We start from the raw sequence: 25,657 nt of genomic DNA, 5'->3' as shown, positions 1-25,657 counted from the left end.
AAATAGTTTTAGATGATGATGTTCAGTTTCATGGCCAATATCAGTTCATATCATACTTCTTATTGTATATACTATATTAAAAAGAGCAAGTTGGAGTCTTTGGATCTATCAAATTTGCCAGCAAGTGAAAAATAAATAGTTTATTTATTAAAGCATTATATCATATAACCATGTACATTAACAAAATTGGGGGGGGGGGGGGGGGATGTAATTCTCTAATTTGATAAAACACTTATTCAAATTTAAGGAGATTCCCATTTTTTCTTTATATCATGTATTACACATAACCACTACTTATCATAATCCCTTTTCCTACCTTTCTCGATCTTGGCTTTCTACAAATTTATCCATCCAAAGCAACCAAGTCAATTCAAATAGTTGATCATTACATTTTTTTTCCTTTTTATTCTAGGCATGTGTTGGCACTTGCTCGTATACTAATTATTTTTGTAATACCCCTGGTCTCTCCTTTAACTAGAACAAGATTTTTTTTGGTAAAAAAAAAAAAATCATTGACCCCCTTCCCCTGCCCCCTGATCGCTATCAAGATACGTGTTCTTTATCAAAGGCCATTATGAAGTGAAAATAATGAGAGAATGAGAAGAAGAAGAAAAAAATATCAATCACTTTAAAGGGATGAGGCCCCCTAAGAGCATTAGGCTAATTCTTTTTTTTTTCACTTTTTCTGGATGACCCATTAAGGCATTACAAGTTATAATTCAATAATTCTTTTTCCTGCAAGGACAAAGAAAGGCAAATAGGTTGTACCAAAACATAGGCAAATAGGAAGCATGAATCAATGAGCTCCAAACTTGCTAGATATAATCATGAGAGAATTGATCTTTAATGATACAGGACTCCTCCCAAGACCATTTATACTACTATGTAATGGAAATGCCTGCAAGACATCCACTGGACATCGAACATTGCGCATCCCATTGTCATGTTATGAGAAATCTCACTATAATAAAAGAGGATGAGCAGATGCATAGTTGGAAAAGTGAAAGATTACAAAGAGCCAATGCTCCCTCATCTGCATTACACATGAACCATACTGGCATCAAGAAGCCAAGACCCAATAGTTCACTTGGATCCTACTTTGAAACTAGGTTGTCTTCTTTTATCTGCATAAGCTGAAGAGTCCATTTGCCCATCTTTTGATCTTCCCTGTCATGATGGAGAATGCAACTCCTATCAATTGTTTGAGCATAGGAAGAGGAAGAAATTTATCCCCTTGCGAATCTGGTCGTCTTTTAAATGTTAATGGGGTATTTGATTCTTTAAAATGGAGTGAATTCTAGTAAGTAGAATAGTTGGTTTTTATGCATATTGCCCAAAGCTTTGTTGTGATGAACAACCATGTCGCTGCATCTAAAAAGATAAACATCAATTAGCATCCATATCAACTTATTAACCAAGGGAAAAGTGGGAGGATATCCTTTCACAGTTTTACTGTGACCAATAGGTTATAATGTAAAGGAAAGCAATAAATATAATACATTTGATATACCTAAGAAAAAGATACTGTTTACAGCCAAGGCTTCATTTGCAATATGCTCATATATATAAGACAGCCACTAATGCATTGAAGGGAAGTGCACCAATTTGGAAAGCTTATGTACCAAGATAAGGTTTAAGTGTTCATGTGGCTGGTTTTGAAGAACAAACGCGCCATACGGGTGAATTTCAGGCAAAGAAATGATGGAGGGTAAGTTTTGATTGCCCTTTGTGGGGTACCCATTCTGTGACCGTCACCCATTGCCTCATGTCTTAACCTCAATGGCCGGCCTCCTAATTTGCCTGTCCTCTGGATTTCTTGCATAAGGGTTCAAATCAGCTATTGATGGCTCTTATGTGGCACATTTGGCACGAAAGGAATGCAAGGATTTTCTTAAAGAAACAGGCCTCGGCATCCTCTGTAGAACCTTGTACACCTTCTTTTTGTGGGGTAATTTATGCACTGCTAAATCTTTAAATAGCCATAGGTAATCTCCAACAAGCTGTCTTCCACCCCACTCTCTATGTAATCTCTCTTTCACCAACCTCCTTGTCCTTTGTAACAAACTTTGTAATCATTTTAATTCTAATACAGCATGGGCAAGTTTCTCAGTTCTTCCATTTCCATCAAAAAACAAAGACAAGAAAATGAGGTTGACTATATTTGAAGCAGCTAAGCAAGCTCATGTTACTCAAGCTAAGCAGAATGATAAGTCATGTGGCTTAAGTGCTTTCTTCAATCTGGCGAAATTGGTAAGTAGGTGTAGGGAAGACCCAACTCAGAAAGATAGAAAGTGTACAAAGATGAATCTCATACTTTCTTGAACTTCTCTCTTTCTCCAGTCATTGACCTTGTAGATTATTTAGTTTAATATGAGCATTGAGGAAATAAACAATTAGATGCTAGCCTGGGATCATAAACTAACAAAGTGATTTCCCATGCGATCCATGGATCAACTTTACATTAGTTTGTAATGCACTTCTCTGAAAACAGTGGTACATCGCACTATTCATAAGTATTTTGACATCAATAAAAATTCATGTGCGACGATGCATCTTTTTATAATTTTCTGATACATTTATCTTCTCGAGAGAGTCTTGTTAAAAGAAAAACATAAAACATGGGAATTTCCATTTATTCTACATTCTTTTGTGTGCTTGTTTTATTATGGTCATGAAGGCCATTGACATGATACCCAAGATCAAGAAATTCTACAAAACTTAGAATACTGGAATTTCTTTTGCGCGCTTATTCTATTACGTCATTTAAGAGAGATGAAATTTCTTGCACATTGAGTATCTTTATTTATTTATTTTGTGTGGTATGTGTGAATGAGTGAACCTTTGATCATAAGACCATAAACACAGTCCTCTATTTATCATAACTCATCACAACGAGCATCATAGACCATATAATATTACACTATTATTTTTTCTCGGTTCATCTGCATTAGTATTTTCTTATATTTGCAATGAAACAATGAAATGAGAAAGGAATATTCATTCATTTTGATGCATTAATGTTCTCTGCAACATGCAAGAATTATGTGGTTCTAATATGTGGCATCTATTTATTTGCTAGGTTCTTATGCTGGATAGCTGCCATGGACTACGGCATAGATGCAGGATCCTTCAGTTCTTCCACAAAACTCAAGGAGCTTATCAATAGATCAGTAAGCTACTACCAGTTTCATTAACATCATGCTTTGTCTTTCCTCGTGGCATTCTTTACTTGAACAGTTATTCAGGTCAAGATTGCTTATTCGGTATGCAACTGTTCTGAGGAAAATGCAGTCACAAGCTATTGTTGTCATAAAAGTTGTCTTTCTTTCTTTCACAATAAAGACAAGTTTGGTTTAAAACTATACCTGAAATTACAACCAAACAACAATATATATAACTTATGAAATAACCATTTTAATAGGCATAACTATATGCATCCTACTTATTCTCAAATAAAATGCAGAACACTAACTGTAAGGAAACTAGTTTACAGCATTTACCCACAGGTTTCTCTAACATCTGAACAAGCAGATGACATTTGCAGGCGCTCCTCCATTTTGGCTGATATCTCCTTAATGTTCCCCATTTCAGGTAAAACCATAACGCATCACTAATCTAAATGAGGTGCATCTGCAATATTGCAACAATACCCTTTAGAAAAAGGAGACCTGCCGTTTTAATGTTCTATCTTTGGAATAAAACATTGGTATAATTGGCGCCACGATATCATAACAATTTTTTTAATGGATGTTGCTGGAATCACCATGGCAACACAGACATTTGAGCATGACATATATCCTAAATCAAGTTCATTAAACCTATAATCCTGTACAGCCATTAAGGATAGCGTTTCCATGATCACCAATGCATTCAGATGAATCTTACTGCACGCACACCCAGTCCTCTTTTATTATCCATCACTTCAAATCAAAACAGCATCCCAGATTGTTTGATCTGATCAATTATACTCTATACCATAAAAATTCATGATAACTTAAAAAAAAATGTTTCTATGTTTTTACCGCTCCACCACCAGTGAGAACGTGGCTCACCTATGAACAATTGAACGCTATTTAAAAACACAGAAGGATGATAAAGAGAGGCTGAACTATATAATAATTTACATGATGAACAAAGATATACAACTGTATCATAATAAAACTCAGACATGGTAGATCATCCCAACCTCCAGAGTGGATGCGTGAGGGATGCTAACTGCATATCCCGGACCCCTACTATTCCTCCTCAAAAAATCATATACAACATCGATCACCAGCCTCTTGAACCAACCTGAGCCGCTCTTTGCCCTGACGTAGGAATGCCCAAGTATGAATGCCATTCCAGCTTCCCTTGCCTCCATCAACTCTTGCAGCTCCTCCCTCACCCCAGCACCCATTTTTGGGCTCTCGGGCAGCATGAACCTCACCTTTTTCCTTGTTGCAATCACAGGCGACTGTATCTCTCTAGAATCTGAGGGGCTCGTCACATCCGCTGGCTCCCCATCCTCCTTGCACAACCGGACTCCAGCTCCAACAACAGCCATCCTCTCTTCATCCTTTGCAGACTCTGCCACTATGCTATTGGGCTCAGAACCCCCCGACCTTACGAACTCTGCTACGCTGCAAACTAGATCCTTCTCAAACTCTAAGTCGTCCTTGTGGACATCATGGTATCCATAGCGGACGATGCACCTATAGAGCCTGTATTCTTTGGGGCCAATTCGACTCACAAGGAACCGCTCCTCTGGCCGGACGAATGGCACTTGGACTGACTTGATGCAGAGGAAGATGAGGACCTGATGCATTGTGACATGTCATCAAAATTGGAATAAGCTTTAAAGTGGGAGAGGAAATGGTAAATACCACAGAAGAACAGAGATCAAGAAACAAATTAAACATATTTTCTTTTGGGTGGTGTGCGAAACAAAGAAGTCATTGTTATTGCATGTGCAGATGATATATTTCAACAAACGAAAAGCAAATTAAAATAACAGACCTGGTGGAATGCAGGGAGGTTGGTGACGAAATGGGAGAAGATGGCTGGTATTCCTGACACAAGCTCAGTATGTATGAGGCCAATCCCTTTCACACGAACGATTCCAAGAGTAGGACCCAGGCTGAGGAGCCAGTTGATGGAAACCTTATTTTGGACATCAAACTCATATTTCTTAAGGGTGCCATAGTGCCAGACATACATGATAATCATGAAAATGAAGGAGAGGGCAATGGGTACCCAAGCTCCTTCCAAGAACTTAATAAGAGAAGCCGAGAAATAGAGCACTTCAATGGTGCCAAAGAAGAGAATGAAACATACAGCCGCAAAGATGCTCTTATGCCAACACAAGACTATCACCAGGAACATCAAGCAGGTGGTGACTAGCATCACAGTTATAACTGCCAAGCCTGTTCCAAGGAAGAAGGAAAGCTACATTAGTTCTTAACTTCTTATAGTAATAATAAATGTTACAATTTGCAGATAAATGTAAATAGTGAAACAACAGGGTTTTCATGTGAACTGCACTGCATTTTCTTTTTATTTGTTTGCTATGCAAAGATGGTGTGAAAATGATAAAAAGTCTAGGCAAGCATCCTCTTGGAAGGTACTATTCAATTTCAAGAAATGTTAATGAAGAATCCATTGTAAAGACTTAATATCTACACAAGGCATTACTTAACACACATAATGGAATACAAATATCTAATATCTTCATATACAGCTTGACCACTTATCACTTATCAGCATCTTTGCATCACTTGCTAGACATGAGGGCATCATGATACCTGTCATCATCGATGGCACATTATACAGGTCCTTTGTTCATAAATCACAGATATCATTGGTCTTCATGGTAAAGGGCTCAAAAGACTTGGGTTTGACCATTCATCTCTTTACAAAACCCAAAAGCCAACAACTGAAGATCTTGATAACTACTGTTCGTGGAATATGGATAATATAACAAATGGTAGCAAGAAATAAGCTAATATTTCTACATATTTTTGTTTAAGTCAAAACTTTGGTCGACAAAAACATGATCATCAAGTTTGCCTAATCGACCTGATTATAGGCATCAACAGGTCAAACTAAACTTCCTAAAATTGATCTTCGGCAAATCATCCAAATCAAATCAATCGGATTCAATATACAACATATATACCAAAGAAAAGTTTCATAAATTTGATGCAGAGAAAGATTTAGGACAACAATGAAGAGAACCTTGTCATAACTTATAAGTTCATCTCCAAAGAGGAAGCTCGGTCAGTAAGAGTAGCTTCAAGTTTCAACAAGAGATTCAATGCACATGTGAAGATTTAAGTATTAAGGTCAATTAGAATTGAAAACGGTGTCACCTATTCCTGTCAGAAGACCACAATTATTAAAAAAGCAATGATTGCATGAAATTGTCTATGTGCTTGTGGCCAGGTACTATGATATGTTAAAACAAAAGGGTTAAGCAGAGAACTCAAAGGGAATAGCTGACTGTATTTACAATGCCATACCTGATGCATTACCCATGCGCTTTGTGTCTCTGAAACCAACAGTTACAGCCAAGCACATGACCATTAAGATCCAGTTGATCTCCGGGATGTATATTTGTCCATGTACTTTAGATGATGTGTGAATTATCTTTACTCTAGGAAAGCAGCCCAAAGCAGAGCACTGTTTGATGATGGAAAAAGTGCCAGTGATAATGGCTTGGCTTCCGACAACAGCTGCAAGTATAGCTATTGCCAAAACTGGCCACCTTATCCGCTCTAACAAGATAAATCTCTAAATGTCAATATGCTGGCGGTCAACATTATTATGCATATAATTTATTTATTCCATTATATCATAAGTACAAAAAAAATTATCAAGCAACTAGTGACTACCTGGTACGGATACATAGAATCCAATTCGATAGTCACTTTCAATAGTATGATGTCTAGACAGATAAGCAGCTTGTCCCATATATGCTAGGATCAATGATGGATAAACCACAAAAGTAAAAGCAATCTGCAGATGAGAATGGTTAATTAGAAAGAGCTAGGTACAGAATCCTCGAATGCTGAAAGCATAACCAACGAGCAAGGTGTCTAAGAATATATATATATATATATATATATGACCTAGACACACATTCATAACCCTCTAGCTCTAAATGCACGACCATAGAAGTGGAAAACATCGATATAGTAAATAATTACAAGAAAAAAGTTATGTTATAAAAAATCAAATTAGGAAAAGGATTGTTGCCTATGGTTATGGTAAAATTCAGGATCCAATTTAATAAGCCCTATCTGACATGGTTGGGTGACAGTGATAATTAGCAATCTAAAAGCTAATCTATTTTCCAGGTTTAAGGAGGAATTTTTGTTGTAATTACAAATATGTATCAAGCAGATCCAAACTGTCAAACTTCTAGCTTCATTTCCCATTAGTTCTAAAAGCAGACATATAGATTTGCGAATCTTGACGTGGTGGGATGTCATGGCAAGAATTTATGTTTAACCGAGTCCAATTTCCATATGTCTTGAGTTTACAAGCCCTATAGAGGGCGAAAAGGGACCTTTTCCCAGAGCGGAGAGAGCGAGCAAAGCAAGTGGAGCAGAGCGCAACGAGCAGAGAAGAGGAAATATTGTACTATGTAATCTCCAGATTTTATAGCGAAGCTTTTGCATCATCTCTGCCCATGGACGTAAGTCAATAGACCGAACCACATAAATATTATGTGCTTTTGTTCTTTTCTTTTTTTTTTTTCCCTTCTTGTTTCGTTAATCTCCCTGCCTGTCGCAACACAACCAAATGAAGGAAGCTGACCTTGCAGCCCTAGAAGGTTAAGATAAGGGCTGTTACTTATGGTTATGGTACTTTGACGATCTGGTTTTACAAGCTGTATTAAAAATCTGGTTATGCAATATTGATTATAAAAAATATAAAATTTCTCTTCCACTCTGGTTTTCAGAATTAACTGTATTTTTTTTTCTGATAATTCACAAACATGTATATGCAAATCGGACATGGATTTAGGCAAAAGACTATCATGGTCTGCTGTCACATAGGCCCATCTTACGGCGAAGTTCGCAAAAAGGAATATAATATTTGAAAGATAGAAGACCATTGTGATTTGATATATAAGTGACCTGTCATTAGTTTGGAAAGAACTGAGCCCATAAATTATCCTATTAAGAGTCCTTCCTTTGACACTTCTCATCAGATTAGCCTAAAGATACACATAAATAGATTCTTGTCATATAAGAATGCAAACATGCACAAGGAACTACAAGAGTCACTGATGTAAAAATTCAAGAGAACTTATAGCTCTAGGAGAACTAGAATTTAGTACCAACAAAGTTATTAAACAGATATATGAAATAAAGCATGCATGTCCAGCTAACTGCAGGGGCTAGTATTGCTTAAATCTCCTTGCTCGTGTTTCTTACCTTTATTGATAACTGTGAAAAATGTCCTAGATCGGCAAACATAGCTTCAGAACCTGCAAGAATGAAAACACATTAAAATATGATATATGCAAAAATGGGCAAGACAACCACAGAAAATAACTCAAGTTCACATACCTGTTATGCATAATAGGATTCCACCCAAGGACATCCAACCTCCTCTTTGAGTCTTTTTCAAAAACTTGTACATGTAGTAAGGAGAAAGTGCCCGATAAACATGAGGGTTCCAATGGAAAATGTTATAAACTCCAATCACACTGATACACAGAAGCCAAGTAATGATGATTGGCGCGAACAGGAATCCAACCCGATGGGTACCATAATGTTGCAGAGCAAACAAGCAAACCAGTATAAGACAAGCAACAGGAACTTCCACATCTGCAGATTGATGGATGTTGAAAAGCTAAATGTGAAATCACAACCTTGTTTTTGTAAACATGTGTTTGTACAGGAAAATAAACAAAGCAAGTGAGCTTAAGGGCACAAATAATTGATAGATAAGCACCTGACTAGCAAGCAGCAGACTTAGAACTCAGCCCATTATTGGTCAGCAACAGAATGGAAACCATATTCAGCATGCTAAGCAGCATATTATTTGTCTTACTACCATAAATTTACAAACCATGTCCCATAAAATTAAAAGGTGTATACTTAAGCAAAACTAATATCTCAGAATGTTTTTCACTCATACAGCTGCATAAAACTAGAAGGTGTATACTTAAGCGAAACTAATATCTAAGAATGTTTTTCACTCATACCGCTGCTATAAGAAAATAGAATGAGAAGATAATAAATTTACCTGTCATGCTATCTCTGGAGATTACGATAATCTTACATCATCAAAACCCTATCCTCTGTTCTCCAGGCTAGTTTCATCATCTCTTGTCGAAGGCAGGACTCAGAAAAGTAAATCCTAAATTCAATCTGCAAAGTCTTCCAACTTTTATGATTATTCTAAAAGTTCTTGTATCCTCTTTGTAATGTTTAATTTTTGTTCTTTCACTTCTTTGAGGGAATTGGCATTACATCACTGCAGCTTTTGTTGATAGATATATCAGACTGCTGAGCAAACCTCAGAATTATGCAGCCAGAGTCAAAGACAGTGTACATCATTCCAGAAGTAGGTAGCATTGCAAAAAAAGACACAAAAAGAAATAAATAGAACCAGAAAAAAAAAACTCGTGAATGCAAGACAATGAAAGGGGCCAAAACCACAACACACTTTTTCAGTAGAGAAAAGAAGTATCTTAAATCTATAAATTTTATGTGTGTCCTTTATGAATCACCAAACATGGATGTTATGTATGCGTTGTTATTCTTTTGTATTTTACACAAGAAATGGGATCTCTCCTTAACTTCATGGTTCCACACATGCACACTTTAGCATGTTGTCCTACTCATTGTGTGAAAATCCTTCATTAATGTATATCAGGATAGATGCCCTCCTGAAATGCAGTATTCACCCCAATCTTGTCCCTCAAGTTTTGTAATTTTAAAGCATGGGTTCACCATCTTACATCCTTCATCATTATATACCAGGATTGATGCCCTATTGAAATGCAATATTCACCCACAACTCATTACCCAAGTTTCATAATATCAAAGCATTCCTACACCATCATATAAAGACCTATCATGTGAGATTTGCCCATCTTGGTTCATCTGCATCATTTTATTGAATTTACCCCCTCATGCACAGACTCTTGCAGGACCTTTCCCAATAATAACACAATTTACTGTAAATCAGCTATCAAAGAGTTTAATCTAGTTTGACATTTATCAATTCATCAAATTGCTTGAGAACTTTTCAACGCCAGTGCACCGTAAAAGCTGACCTCTATATGGATAAATTAAATCAGATTTTATTTCAAGAACCGAATACTACATTAGTGAGTATCTTCGGTCTTCACATCAACATACCACCAAACAAGATCGGCAGAACCGTCCCAAACTGGGTGGTTCCAGCTGTTCCGAGCCGTGCCGGCGGCTCAATGCTACGGTTCCGACAACGGAAACAAAATTCGTTGCCAAAAACAGAGAAGAAGGAAAAAGAGAGCAAGCAGAGGAGGGCGGGAGGCCGATGGAGGGTAGTGGACGCCGGCGGGAGGCCGATGGAGGGTGTCGGAGGCTGGGGAAGGCCACGGGAGCGAGATCGTGGTCGGTTCTCCTGTTTTGAACGAAACAGGGGTGAGGCCGTGGCTTAAAACTTTTGCGATTTTTAAGTGAAGTCGATGAGCGATTTGCTGATTTCACTTAAAAATCGCAAAAGTTTTAAGCAGCGTCCACCGGCCTTCCTCCCTCTCCCCCCCCCCCCCTCTCTCTCTTTTCCTCTCTCCCACGGTCTACGTGCCATCTCCTCTGTTGATACAGGCCCGGTACGGCCCGTACTGACTCATGCCACCGGAGAACCGGTACGGCGCTCGGTACCGATTCCGCCAACCTTGCCACCAAAGAAGTTGAGATAAAACTCTTGTTTTGACCTTCCATTCCACTGCAAGTAGTCTTTTAGAGTTAATATATGACGGAAAGTAGAGTTAATCTCTGATAAGGAAAGAACATTATTGCTTCAAACAACACTGGTTCATTTTTAATTGATTCAGCTTTTAAATATCTTCATTTTCAGATCTGAACATGCTATGATACATATCTTCGCACTTAGGGGTCTTACCTTGATTGGATGTGCCTCAGACCCCGGTGATGATTTTGGTACTAGAGCATTGCTATCATCTGCTTGGGTAGCCAACTAAGACACCTTCATTTTTAACGGAGATTGGAAAATCTTGAGAGCGATCCATTACAGTATCTCGCTCATCAGTTTTGATGGAGTCACTCCATTATGTATACATCCTTCCTGCTTCATACGCAACAGCTTGGTTAGTTTTCTTTAAACCCACTTCATTATCCAGAAGACCTTGTCAAGAATTAAGCTATCATTTTCATCATTGGTTGTTTATATTGATGAACAGAGCCACACCTGCATTGCACCCTAAAAAAGTCTTGCCATCATAATTTGCAGCTTGGTACTTCAATTACTCCAAGTCATCACACCAGCCACCCCACTCACTATCGGTGGAGTGCATCAGCTAGTATTTTCATGATCAACCTCATATATTGACCTTGCCTTCTCGAAGTTCAATATTACGAAGCTTGCTACTTCTTGTTTGGTTCACACAGTCACTGAGCAAAGTAAACTATGTTTTTGAAAATTTAAATAAATTGTCGCTTATCGCAACAAGATCCAATTCTGCTGCCACAGAACTAGTCGTGATCTAATAAGTTTATCCCATCTCAGCTGCAAACTATCCTTGTTGATAGCATCACACTTAATGGCTTACGCATGTCAATCAGTATGGTTCTCAGCACAAATAGAACTTGATGCCTTAGCCACCTCTTCTCAGATCATTCCTTTACCTTTCTGGTTATCCTGCCTCTATTGAACACTCCCTTTTCTGATAACAATTTGACTACTGTACCTTCATGTTGTCGCCCATATATCCTATAACAAAGTCTAAGAACATGACCCACCTTGGGTTGGGTTGGTCATGATTGTAATAGCAACTGTTAGTTTTGTATGAACATTTCAGAGCTTTAAATAGATTAAAAATAGAACGCCCCAACAGTCATTCATCAGAATGAAGAAGCCCCTAGTATAATTTTAGAATCTAGAGTGACCTCCCTTCTGTACCAAGAGACATGAGGATTCACTAAGCAAACAGTTCAGCTTGTATGGAACTAAGGCCTAATGCATTCCAATGTGGTTGTTCAAATAATAACAATGTAAACAAACCTAATTGCTTGTGCTTAATTTTATCTAGTGGACTCAAAAGTCAACAGTTGAATGTAATCTGCATCTAAATGGAGATCTAAGTTCGTTCTCTGGCTAGAAATATCTCTCTCCTTTAGCCTAGAATCACCTAAAATAATATATTGTTAAATTAAAGAAACAGAATGTACAAGCAGAGCATGAGAGTGCAGTGGGATCTAATTACTACCAATCTTGGAACCTGTCTAAAATTTTGAATCTACACTCAGTCAGTTGCATCAATAGAACCATGATTTTTGAGGGGAAAAGAAAAAAAAAACATAACCATGCTATAGGAGCACCCGGTATTACAAAAGAACAAAAAAATATGACCATGTCGAATCGCTTGCAAAAGCCAACTGTTGATTGACCAGGCTGTATTTTTCTTAATGCATGCTAACTTCTTCCAAACAGTATAACCTACTTAATTAAAGAAACAGCATCAGATATTCAAACTCTAAAATTCCCTTACATTTATGCTGCTCTCTGGACACCGAAAGCTCGAGCCCCGACACCGCCGAAAAAACTGCCAAATAGCAATAATCAGAAACTATCCTCGAAGAAACCGAGAAAAAAACAACTAGATGACCAAGCCCCGAGTCAGAGCACCACCAGAAAGAGCCGGGGTGAGGACACCATCCCCGACGACCATGCACGTCCCTATCAGCGCCAGCACCAGCAAGCACCGCTGCAGCACCTGGTGCTTCTCCAGCAGCCTCCTCACCCTCGCCGCCGCCTCCGCCCGGCGGCCGCCGCCGCTGCCGACACCGTCCCCCTTCTTGTACGCCGAGAGCTCCTCGTCGGCGAGCTGGCCGTTGGGGAGGAAGCCGACGCGGGCGTGGCGGCAGAGGAGGGAGTAGAGCGCGAAGGTGCCTCCCTCGCCGTTGTCGTCGGCGCGGAGGACGATGAAGACGTACTTGAGGAGCGGGACGAGGGTGAGGGTCCAGAAGACGAAGGAGAGCACGCCGTAGATCTCCTCGTTCGTCTCCGAGTGCTGGATGTCCTGCGCGAAGGTGCTCTTGTACACGTACAGCGGCGACGTGCTTAGGTCCCCGTACACCACCCCCAGGCTCTGGTACGCCAAACTCAGCACCGCCCTCCAAGAATCCCTCTATAAGCAAATCATGCACGAAATGAGATGAAATGAGACAGGAAAAAGCGAGGAGGAATCCAGTTTACCTTGGAGGGACCGGAGCTGAGGCCGCCCTCGAGATCCATAGGAAGTGGAAGCGTCTGAAGAAAGATTTCCCAGCTGAAGGCCCAGGGGAGTGAGGAGCCGGGGAGGAGAATTGGGTTTCGGCGAATTGTTTACGGGTTTGGGGAGGAGTAGGTGGGATTTTCGAGCCCGAGGGTCAAATGGAGCTCGGAGGATCATCTGGGGAGGGTGAGAAGAAGGAGAAGAGGTGAGGAAAGAGAAAGAAACAAAAAAAAAGAAGAAGAAGGGGAATAGAATATAATGAGGGGGGGAGAGAAGAGGAGTTGGTGGGTTGCGCTGCAGTTCTTTTTTTTTTTTTAGCGCTGATAAAGGGGAAGAGAGGGACACGAGCAATGGCGGCTTGGAAGTGTCAGTTACTGTGCAGGGGAGGGAAGGAACGGTTTTGAGAGTTTTCCGCTGAGGAGACGGAGTGGAGGCGGTGGTTTGGGTCTAATTATCAGATGGAACCGGTCCAGTAGATCAGTCCAATAGTCGCTCGCCAGATTATATTTTTATATTTAAATAATTCAAATATAAAAATATATTAAAATTATTTTAAATAAAATATTTAAAAATATTATAAAAGTAAAATAAAATTATTTATTTATTAGATAATATTATTTTAATTAGTTTATCGGGAATTATATATATATATATATATATATATATATATATATATATATATATATATATATATATATATATATATATATATATATATATATATATATTAGCCATAAAATTTATTTCATCATAACATATTTAATATTTTATGGCGAACTAATATTTTTGCCAGTAATAACTTCCAGGGATGAGGTATTGGCTATGAATCAGGCTACAAATTATTTTTTATCATCAAATTTAAAAATTTTGTGACATATTTTTGCCGTTGATGCTTTTAGGGATAGAGCATTTGGCTATAAAATTCTTTTCATTGTCAAATTTTTTTCAGCTAATAAATTTTATTTTTTGGGGTGAAGAAATTTTTTATGGCTGTTAAGGTGGCCTGGCGGGGCTAAAAAGGTAGAATTGTTACTTTTTAGAACGATGTCAAGGAAAGTAGAGGGTGTATATGCAAGGTTGAGTATGACGGATCTTCTAAGTGTAGCTTTACAAGTACTAAAAACTTTTAGATGTATTTATGGTTGATCAATTGCTCCGGAGAAATAATAGAGTCTTTAGTTGTTTTCAATCTAACAATGCTGTTGTAAAGTATTCCCCCAAAAAACTACAGTGTTCCCTTTCATGTCAGTATAGTATCCTTTTTTCAGATTCATACATATGTTTCTCTTTACTTTTGTCAGAATCAAACATATTTATTTGGAAAAAAAAAAGAGGCTTCAAAAATGACAAGCAGGCGAGACACTAACAAATTCTCAGGGCAAAATCAATCTCAGCCGTGATTTCGATTTGATTTGAGACTAATAAATGAACTTCAACATTCCATTCATGCACTAGATTTGTTATTCTGATGTAAGAAATAGAACTGAACAAGATTAATAAATGAGCTTCCATTGTTTTATAGACACAAATCTCTCATCTAGTGTGAGAGTATTTCTAAGGTGCTATTGAAGGGGGCAGAAATTCAATCAAAAAATTTTCTCCATATGTACTAGTGATAAACAATGGAGGCTATTTAGTTCCCTTCTTGTTTCCTCTGCTATAAATAGCCATCAAATTATAGAAATCGCCGCTCTTAAGTCTTATCTAACTTTTCCTTTGTTAATTCCTTGTTATAAATAGCCATCAAATTATAGAAATCACCACTCCTATCCTACATTTCATTCGTTAATTCCTTGAAATTATGATTTCGTATATTTATATCTCTAATTTAATTTAAATAGCAACATCTATTTCTCTACAAACAATGACAAGATTTAGTTAAATTATAAATTGGCAATGGTGAATTGGTGTCCCGAATGACTCTTACTAAAAAAAAAACTCGGTTCTTAAATGAGAGCCGGGATGCTTAATAGTGCGTATTTTGCACTGCATAGGATTTCAGATATTTGGATAGACAATATGCCGCTGATGTTGATAATGGACGAACCATAGTTTATCTCTCGACTTACATTATTCAGCATACCAATCATTTTTGGCGTCGTCGAATGTAATAGCCAATAGTTTGCCATTAGATAAATGATGTGTCGCCTATCTAAACATATATGGCTCTCCATGCAAACTACGATGCACTAGGGGTAATGTTACCTGCAAATTTATTCTGTCCTTCTCTCAAGGCAGTTGAATTCAGCCACATAGGAAGGAAGGAGGTAGGATAGTCTGATTTGCTTTCTCGGCGTTTTCTTTTGCTAATAAATTCCTCTCCAACGTCACTCCAAAAGTCTGAAGGATGGGTGAAGTAGAGAAACCAAATGATGAAGATTGAAAAGAAAAGGAAAGAATAAGAAGTGAAGAAAAATATTAGAAAAAAAGGGGTCCATGGTATCAGAGTTGAACCTTTCTGTGCTTTTCTGGTTTGTTTCCCACTCGTCTTGCTCTCTGTTGCACTTCACCTGACCTCTCTCCCAACTCATATTAATTAATTTGGTAACCAATAATTTAATTATATGTGTTCATGTCAGCATATGATTTATTTAATGGGTTTAGTTCAGCAATCAGAACTTATTCTATTTGACAAGATTTCGATCATATCTTAGGTTCGATAGAAGTGGCCAACGATTTGTGGGGCTGCCAGTGGTCCCTCTGGTCACCACTGGGGTCTGGATTTAGCTCAGCCTGTTTGATCCTAAGAGGCAAACCTCCAAAGAATGATCCAGTTAAAGCCCAAAGTCAAGTCCTGCATCATGGCCCAAACCTTGACTGCGGCCCAAAGGCGAATCAAACAAGGTCTAGAATAGACTTTCAGCAATAGCGATATTAGCCAATAATAATAATAATAATAATAATAATAATAATAAAACGAGGAGATTTTTAGCTTGTAGGAGTATATGATTTTATTGATGTTGGCTAAAATGTTGATTGTGTCAATTAGACTTTATTTCCACATCTTGGTGTCTATTTTTTTTTTAATATATACTATGACGAATGACTCATACACTTCTAGTAAGGATGCATTCATATATGAAGCCACCTAATTTGTGGCTTCATTAGTCTTTGGGCCACATATGAAGCTATCCATTTTTTAAAAATTGATTGACCCAAAGGTACTTCTCATCCAGTTTTTAACCACAGGTCATTCCAATTTTTGTTCAATACTAATTCTTGAATGAAATAATTAATAAAGATATTTTTATCTATTAAAGATTAAAAGTCAACAATGATGACGTTATACCAAAGACAATGACAACTTTTTTGGAGTAGTTATATTTGTCACGAGCATCACTGAGATAATTATTTTCTTTGTTTATTTTTTAAAACTGTTTGATAGGCATAAGACTTTTTTCCAAGAACCTATTTGAATGCCAGGATAATATATCCTTGTAAGGAAACTTTCATTTTGGCCTTGCACGTGTCTGAGATCCCCTGTTTCATGTTTCATCAAATCCATTCTCTCTCTCTCTCTCTCTCTCTCTCTCTCTCACACACACACACACACACATTTACAGAATTATAAGTTCTATTTATAAATTATTTGGATATCCAAATAGGTCTCAAATCTTATATCTGCTTGGACAGAGAGAGTTGACATGGAAATGCATTCATTCTTGATGAAAAAACTGTGGAGAGGACATCTAATATCTCAGATCATCCATGGAAGGAATCAAAATAAAAGCTGCAAGCTAACACATGCTTTCATAGATTTTGACTTATGAAGGGGGCAAGATACTATGAAGATTAGAGTTGCTATGATATTCTGCAGCAATATCCCCATCCTGCACCTAATCATATTGGGAAGAACTCTTGGGTGAAGCTCAGTTGGTTTGGAACTCGATAACTCTCTTTGCGAAGGATGGCAAACAAAATGCTGCAGAATGGATCTGCAAAAAGGCATGCAAATAAGCAACAGTGAGACCTAGAAATCCTATACAAACACAAGAAAGACAATAAGGAAACATACCTCTGAGTTGTAAAATTTCAAGGGCCCTTTTGATTCGTTGGATTTCTCGTCCTCGTCTATATTATACACAGGATTTTGAAAATCAATTGGTGGTCCCTCAGTGGAGCAAAGCATGAAACCAATCACCCCGCTGCAGTCATGAACCAATATGTCAAAAAAATCCATTTTACTCGTCTAAATTAAAGAGAGATCAGAGTTTTGAAAAACAACAATGCAGTGAGATGTCAAGCATGCCTTGGATATGTTGGTACAGTTGTCCAAGCATAATTCACAGAGCCCTTAAAGATTTGACGGCGGACATTAACAATATCTTCAATGATGTGCATATGTAGCCATATACTCTCAGCCTGAGTGCATACAACTCCACCCGGACGAAGAGATCTAGCCACAGATTCAAAGAAAGGCTTCTCGAATAGTTCTTGAGCTGGATCTGATTGACCAAAGGAGGTTAGACAGGTCTCAGCAACAAAAATAAGTAACTTCACCAATCTTGACAGACCTATCAGGTCAGAAGAATCCACGATGATTGCATCATAAGTACCTTCCGGAACACTTTTTAAGAATGCAACTCCTGTATGTTGGTAAGCCAGTGAGTGAAAAGCATACAAAAATATACCACGATTAAGTTCTCAAAGTGCCAGATAATGGTACACCCAAGCATTATACACTGCAACTTATGCACATGAAGTTTGTAACGAAGTTAAAATACAACAATGCAAGTGAGATGGTATAAGTTTTTAATAGGCAAATTGTAAATGCTATTGTTAAGCATTTAATAAGAAAGGGTCATCACTTCATCTTCACTCAAACTGATGATTGGTTTTATAGTTCGTATCAAATTTAACCAACTCTTTACGGCAAGGAACGTGGGCTGTAATGGAGCCCCTTCACCATTACATCGAGTTCATATGAATCTTGATCACTTGATGTGGCAGTTAAGTTTCTAATATAAATCATTGGCTTCAATGTTGAAAGACTGAAAGGTGGGAATTTATTTATCACTATGCTATTGACTTATACAAAATAACTACTTATGATTAAAGAAATATCTCACCATCACCAATGTGAAGATTCACACGAGGATCCTCAAACCCAATAGCTAAGTGAGGGAAAAATTTCTTAGAAACCTGAAAGGAAAAATTCCAGCAAACAACTCTTTAAATTATGCAGAATTAACAAGATACAAAAAAATTGTACAACACTAAAGCATTTTGTGTTTTCTGCTGAAGATAATGGAACTCTTACCTAGACTGTTTTAGTGGTAGATCTTACAATATATGAAGACGAGAATAAATTGTTATACTAATTGTAATAAGAAGAGAGCAATAACACATAAATAGATTGAAAAGAGAGAAAATGTCATCATAGTTCAGAGGTCTAAGTAGACTAGTAGTGATGGCTGTAGACTATAGTAGTTAGTTACAGTCAACGATCCTGAATTTTTTATCACAGAGTACATTATTCGATTCATGAATTTGTAATAGATCCATGGGGTAGCTGATGAGAGAAGTTCATGTTGTAGCTTGTAAGTAAACCACAATGCTACTTAGATAGCTAGCCTTCAAACTTTTGGTTATAATGACAATAGTTTTTGACTATTTTGATCAATACTACTAAGTAGCACATGCAATGCACATGGAAGGCTCAACAAATTCAGAGATCCCATTAAGCAATAATATGTTAAGATTTTCTTTTTCCTTTGCCATTATTTATGTCAATTGGCTAAAAACATACCTTTATTAGTGTTTTCATTTTTAACCAAATATGTAGATACAAACTTTCAATCCTTTATAAGAGCCCAGAAAAACAATAGAAGGTCCTTGATTGAGAGAAGCTTATTCTAAAGCAATGGCACATTTGTTGTTTGAAAGTATTAGGGCGATCTCCACCAACCTTACCCCCTCCCCCCCCCCCTCCAACTCCTCCCATGGCACCCCAAAAGAGAATGAAAGGAAATGGCATTGCTATGAATTGTGTTTATTTCAACCTTATTTTGGAGTTTACATTATAATCTCACTTTACAGTGTTCCTGTAAAAAAGCAAGTTAGCTACAAATCAACCAAAGAAAAAAGATGTCTACTAAGCTATGTAGCAACTGCATATCAGATCATCCTGACACCATATATCCTAAATGATAGTGAAAGTAGGAATCAACAATCCTTTCAAGATCTTCTTCAATATATTGAAAGTTGAAATTGGATAACAGGCACAGTCATGGCTCTCTGAGTGGACTTTATGCTGCATAAAGCAAGTAGTCTTTTAGACCTAGTCACACATTCCCCTCAAAAGGAAAAAAAAGAAAAAGGAATAACATCAAGATTGTTAGACTATTTGACATGCCTCTTATTCACGAGGAAACTATGAAACATTTTTTTCTTGCACAGTTAGGAATTTGAACAAATTCCACATCACGCTCATGAGTCATGACAAATGAGAAATAGCCAAGTATTTAGCCTGCTTTTTGGAGGTGTGTTAGAGTAGATTTTTGAGACATGGGACATAAGTCATCCTACATGTCTGAAAGAGAGGGAGGGTGGTTTGGTAGTTGTCAAAACTGCTCCTGAAAAGAAAAGATTACCAAAGGGAAATTCTTAACTTGTCTAAGCAAGGCAAAGGTTTTCCACAGTCTTATTAATAACTGCAAAGTTAACCAAAGCGTTATCCTTTTACACCCTCAAACCTTTCAGCAACTGTCCAAAATTCATACTTTGATTGACGCTGGGAAACTTTCAATTCATAGGTTTCAGCGGAGTAATAGATATGCTAGTGAAGTCACTTTATGTAAAGTCTAATCTAATAGAATAAAATTTCATATGAAATAAAAGAGTGCCCACTACATGGCACAACAGAGTCTTCAAGCTCTATTAGATTGTGAGAAGAGGTTCAGCAGAAACAACAACAGTGTCATATATATATATTTTTTTTTCAAAATCTAAAATCACCGTTACATTGGAAGTGGGAAATACCTCCTGTACAAGTAGTAAATTCAAGCAAAAGCAAATGAGGGATGATAGGCAGCCTAGAAGTTCATCTATATGATTCTCCTTCATTTTGCAAAAAGCTATTTACATGGAAAATTGTGCAGAAAATTAATAAATTAAGAAACATCAATGTGGGAATCAACTAATACTATGCAAAATTAGCTTGTAATTTTCCTAAACTGGATATCCAATTGTCAATGACACTTGTATGATATTCTATATTTTGTAGATTAAGGACCAACACTAAATAAACCAGTGACATCAATTGTTATAACTTGCTGAGGAACTTAACATGATTGAGCACAACCATGACATAAGATATTCAAAAATTTCTATACTTAATCAGATTATTAGAACAAAAGCATGATTGAAGCATCATGTCAATGGTCTGATGAAAGATAAACACTTGAGTACAAGAATCACAATTTCATTACTTTTATGCTGCAAGATAGTAATATTGAAGACAAAAAGGGCAACAAGAAGAGTCTAAATTGCTCACATCCACAACCAAGTCATCAATTTCACATATGTCTATTTGCTCCACGAAAGAATAGCGTGAAACTTCATGCAGAACACCACCATCACCGCCTCCAATAACCAACACCTGTAACAATAGCAGTTGGGTCAAACCATAAAACATGTGAAAGATTTCAATATCTTAAAGGAAGAAGCATACCTGTAAATTTCTTGTAATAAGACAGTAAATCCAATGCTTTGATCACCTCAAAAGTAAATCAAAGGAAAAAACCCAAAGAAAATCTTGGAAATAGGCTGGATGAGTGACATGTCAAATATAGCCACAAAAGAAATTGTAACAAGAGGAAATAACTTTGCCTGGAGACAGGACAATATCTTCAACATGAAAATTTCGATATGCATTGTGGAGCATGCCACTTATTCTATAAAACGTGTAGTTAAAGTTGTGAAAAAGAAAAACTCTCAACAAAATTGGAGAACAAAAATAGATGATCAATTTGCCAACTCAGTGCCAAACTATTCTATTATCCATAAAGGCTAGGTTTTAATTAAAGATACCAGGATTAGCCATGGCGGAGAAAATCCTTCCCTTACTAAGATGTGAACATAGTGTGCAATATGATGCCTGGTGCTTCATGCAAAGTAGGTTCACTAATAGTAATGACCTTTTCTTAATGGAATGGTGCAACTTTGAGTATGTTAACTGGGTTGTTCAAATCTAGGTGGGTTCAACCAAACTAGACCTGACCAGATGTTTCTTCAATTTCAACCAACTATATAGTTTAAGTTTCTGATTGAGAAGATATGACAGATAAGCTAATATGACATGAACTGAAAGTGCTACTTTAGTTTTAAGCATTTTTTTTGAACAGCTGAACTCATAGTTGAGAAATTGAATGGAATTAGACAGAGCGAGCAGTACTTTGGTGGCCCCTTCTACATGCCTTAATATAAAGGACTTCTAATTTGCCATGTCATCTGCAGATTGAAATGCAACCATAGCTTGAACCATGGATTTAATCATTCTTCCTTGAGATGGAGAAATTATGTCTTTAATGGTCTCAAGACTGCTAAAAGAATAATTGTTAGATTGAGTGCAATGACTGATAAAATCATTCCACAATTTAGCTGATCTACTTATATGACTGTCTCAGAGACTATAATAACTCATGATGTACGCTCTAATGACGACCAGCCAATGATCTTTGCACGGAATAAATTCAAAACCTTCCAACCCTATATTGTTCATATTTAAACTTGATTTTTTATTTTTCAGAACTATTTCAGAGAACTATCACAAAATGTGCCAACCTGTGAAAAAATTGCTCTACAAAAAGTTGTTAATAATTACCCAAATCCACTTAGAATCCATGCTAGAAAAAATGAACGATCAGTCAAGCACAGTTGTCATTAAAACACATCTGCTATTTTCTCCAGATGAAAATGGAGCAATTGGCAATTGTGCCACTTTAATTGCTCAATATGACCTCAATCATCTGAAGAGGCTTACTTTTTTGCAGTTACAAGAACAGCAACTATCACATGTCAAAAGAGATAATGAATGGAAAAATAAATCCATAATAGTTCTACGTGTCAATCTCCATCATGTGGTGTAGGATGAAAAGTCTAATGGCTCAAATTGTAACCTTCACCCATGTCGCTAATCAAACCACTAAAAATGTAAAGAAAAATTACTTCACATATTCATTTTATTTTCTTCAAAGAGAAAGCAATCCACACATGAAATCCTAAAAGAGAATGCTGTCCATTTTATGTAACAGATAAATTGTCTTTCAACTTAATCAATGAGAAAACATCTAGGCCAAGATTTCAAGAGAAAACTTTTAGTCTAAGATCTTGGAAGACATATATGGAGTCCATTAAGCTTAATATGATAAAGTACCTTTCTAGGATTTGGAATAGAGCAAAGTGGTAGGTGAGTAATCATCTCTTGGCAAGCGCACTCATCCCTCTCGGTCACTTGAATGACTCCATCCAAAACAAGAACATTGCCATAAGTCGATGACTGAAATCATAAATATCACAGACATGTTATGGTCAGTGCAAGTATATTTAGACAAAACGACACAAACATGTTACAGCTTCTCAAAGTGATGAATTACCTGAAAAACCATGACGTTTTGGTATTCAGATTTTCCTTGGAACAAAATCTCCTCTACCTTTAAGGAGTAAGCCTTTCCTGCAAAGGGTACCAACTACCAAGCATTCTTAAAAACCAACTATTGTCACAAAAGACATCGAGAGCATGACATCACCAGATTAATTTACAATAAGCATAACATGATGCATGCAGAACTATGAACACAATTTAGTCATTTAAGAATGTAAAGAAACCTAAGAGACAAGAAACAATAAATTTTTAAAAAAAAAATCTACCACATAATCTAACATCATTATTCACAATCTCTTAGGACCTTATTTTTAGCTTAGTAGTGTTAGATATATTTTAAGACTCAGCAACAAGTTCCAGGCCCATGTCTTCCAATATCATTTTCTTCTCAGAGTCAGAAAGCTAGATTCATTATAGAGTATTCACAGGACATATCCCATGTTTCTCTCTGCAGTAACTTGTTAAATATCAAAAAAGAAAAAGTGGGAATTTTGAGCAACCTCTAATAGTGATGCAGGACCAAATAAAAAGAAGCCTTCAATCAGGCTTTGTTTTCATACTAGGATGAGATGGAGGTCCTGATTTGGGCAATGTAGAAATGAACCATCTGTTGAATCCAAGCATAAGTAGCCCTTATTTTTCTCATTTGAATTTCATTTACTTTCTTTAAATCCAAACCAAACCTAAGAAATGCCTCGACAATCATTCAAGCAAAAAAGAGTCCCTTCCTCTTAATCTGCAAAAGCAAATTTTCTTAAACTAATAGCAGATGTGCACACAAAAATCAATGATATTTAAATAACAACAGTTGCCCTGTTATAATCAGAATCTACTTATAATAAAGCTCTAAAACACCTTAAAGTCAGAATCTACTAAACATAAGGCTCTTAAACACCTTAGAGACATTACATGTCCTTTAAGAAAGAAAAAACGGCCGTGCAGTTATAATACAAGGCCCAGAACAGAAAATAATGCTCAACCTGAACAGATCATAAATTTATAGTCATAAAAAAGGGAAAGCTTGCAGAAGATCTTTAGACAAACTCAACCCATGGAGAATCAGTCATGAGCATACAGATATTTCATATGAAAGTAACAGCAGCGATCTTCACTAAAACTGAGTGCAGATAAAACATGAAGGGGTTTTTCTAGATGAGAACCAGTCTTGGAAAAAGGAAAAAAAAAAAGACAAAAAAGCTCCAACGTTCCACCAAAAAGTAATATGAACACGAACATAAACCAACTAAAAAAAAGAAGCACCGTTAGTGAATTCAACATGAGGACACTTAGCTTTATAACAAGAAAAACAAATAAAAGTTAAAGGAGACTTTATCATGCAAGAAAATGGCATATTTCCCATAAATTTTTAGAGCGACACTTTAACACAGACAAGTGGATATCCAGACTCCAGAGTAGGTATTCATACTCGGATGTACATATAATAATAATAATAATATGCTTATACCTTTTATCAAGCTGGGTCCATCTGGAGAGAGTTAAAATCCAACGAAATATAAAAACAATTATTATTTTCTTGAGCTTATAGCAAATCTATAAGAAGCTTAAAAATAGCAGAAAATAAGACAAAGATTCAAAACAAAAGAAGAAGAGGATTTTAAGCAACTCAAAGCCTTTACAACCATAAAACCAGCCAAAAAAATGTTAAGATATGTCCATCGCATTCATAAATATAAACGGAGGTCCATCTATAACCATAAATTAAAAAAAAAGAAAGGATTGAACCATAAGAAGAAAAAAAAGAAAAAAAACTCTGATAGACGGAAAAGAATTTGACTCAATCTTGGAACAGCACACGTATTTATATTCAGCAAAAGTTAAACAACAAACAAAGAGGGACAAAAATGAACCACCAAAAACAAATAAAAGCCACAATCTTGACAAGCAAAACATAACTATATCCAAATATACATGGAAATAGTTTATCAAGATCCACAATAAATCTTGATAAGCAAAGTATAATTATATCCAAATATAGATGGAGATTGTTTATTAAGATCCACAAGAGGTAAGTTAATAAATAAAAGTTATGAAGAATAGGCCTCGGTTTGGAAGAAAATCCAAGAACCAAGATCGAGCACCCACCGGCCCACATGGGGCTGATCTCGGAGAACCACCCGGGGATGACGGCGGAGATGCCGTCCATCGGCTTCCCGTCCTCCGCCGCAGCGGTCCCTTTCCCCCTACTATTCTGGCCGTTCTCCTGGCCCGCGCCCGCCCTCTTTGTGGCCACCTCCTCGCGGGGCACCGCCGGGATTCCGCACTCGGCTTCCATCGGATATTTCAAGCACCCTCTCTCTCGCGCGCGCGCGCCAACACGCTCTCGGCTTCGCACTGCTTTTATCGTACCAAAAGAAGGGCGGGCACGGAACCACGGTTTTATGCACTGTTCTCCGCCGTTGAAAGGGTTTTGGGGCCCGAACCGTTCGCTTTCCGGATTCTTCCACACGCCTTTTCTTTAAAAAAAGATATATAAAGCCACCAAGGTGGCAGCACAGGTGATACGACCTGGCCCAGTTTTACTGGAATGACATACTCACCCGTAAAAGAGGTTAAAAAGGAAGCCAATGAAAAAAATTCATGAGTAAAAAAAAATA

At 37.2% G+C, this 25,657-nt stretch overlaps 2 protein-coding genes across 4 annotated transcripts; both read right to left on the bottom strand.

The window, feature by feature from the left end:
- Positions 1-4,090: 4,090 nt before the first annotated feature.
- LOC103719041 (potassium transporter 6-like) lies at positions 4,091-13,862 on the bottom strand. Of its 2 annotated transcripts, XM_008808108.6 has the most exons (9): positions 13,420-13,862; positions 12,853-13,351; positions 12,713-12,766; positions 8,556-8,816; positions 8,421-8,473; positions 6,870-6,993; positions 6,498-6,752; positions 4,996-5,402; positions 4,091-4,795 (listed from the first exon to the last, which is right to left on the bottom strand). In XM_008808108.6, exons 1-9 carry the CDS (start codon positions 13,456-13,458, stop codon positions 4,163-4,165), a joined length of 2,325 nt encoding a protein of 774 aa, XP_008806330.3. In that variant the 5' UTR covers positions 13,459-13,862; the 3' UTR covers positions 4,091-4,162. The 2 variants fall into 2 exon arrangements, with proteins under 2 accessions (XP_008806330.3, XP_088563764.2); XM_088707638.2 differs by having other exon boundaries at positions 12,713-13,351; positions 13,420-13,734.
- A 3,132-nt stretch (positions 13,863-16,994) lies between these two features.
- LOC103698613 (spermidine synthase 1-like) lies at positions 16,995-25,447 on the bottom strand. Of its 2 annotated transcripts, none has more exons than XM_088707639.2 (9): positions 25,146-25,447; positions 23,035-23,111; positions 22,815-22,937; positions 20,934-21,038; positions 18,508-18,580; positions 17,995-18,024; positions 17,688-17,883; positions 17,454-17,583; positions 16,995-17,373 (listed from the first exon to the last, which is right to left on the bottom strand). In XM_088707639.2, exons 1-9 carry the CDS (start codon positions 25,333-25,335, stop codon positions 17,308-17,310), a joined length of 990 nt encoding a protein of 329 aa, XP_088563765.2. In that variant the 5' UTR covers positions 25,336-25,447; the 3' UTR covers positions 16,995-17,307. The 2 variants fall into 2 exon arrangements, with proteins under 2 accessions (XP_088563765.2, XP_038983853.2); XM_039127925.3 differs by having other exon boundaries at positions 17,953-18,024; positions 25,146-25,444.
- Between the last annotated feature and the right edge of the window lie 210 nt (positions 25,448-25,657).

Source organism: Phoenix dactylifera, chromosome 11 (genome assembly GCF_051530095.1).
Source record: "Phoenix dactylifera cultivar Ajwa chromosome 11, Ajwa_hap1_PhDact_Kaust_v1.1, whole genome shotgun sequence".
In the NCBI taxonomy this organism is placed as follows: domain Eukaryota; kingdom Viridiplantae; phylum Streptophyta; class Magnoliopsida; order Arecales; family Arecaceae; genus Phoenix; species Phoenix dactylifera.
This window is presented reverse-complemented; position numbering and strand designations above follow the sequence as displayed.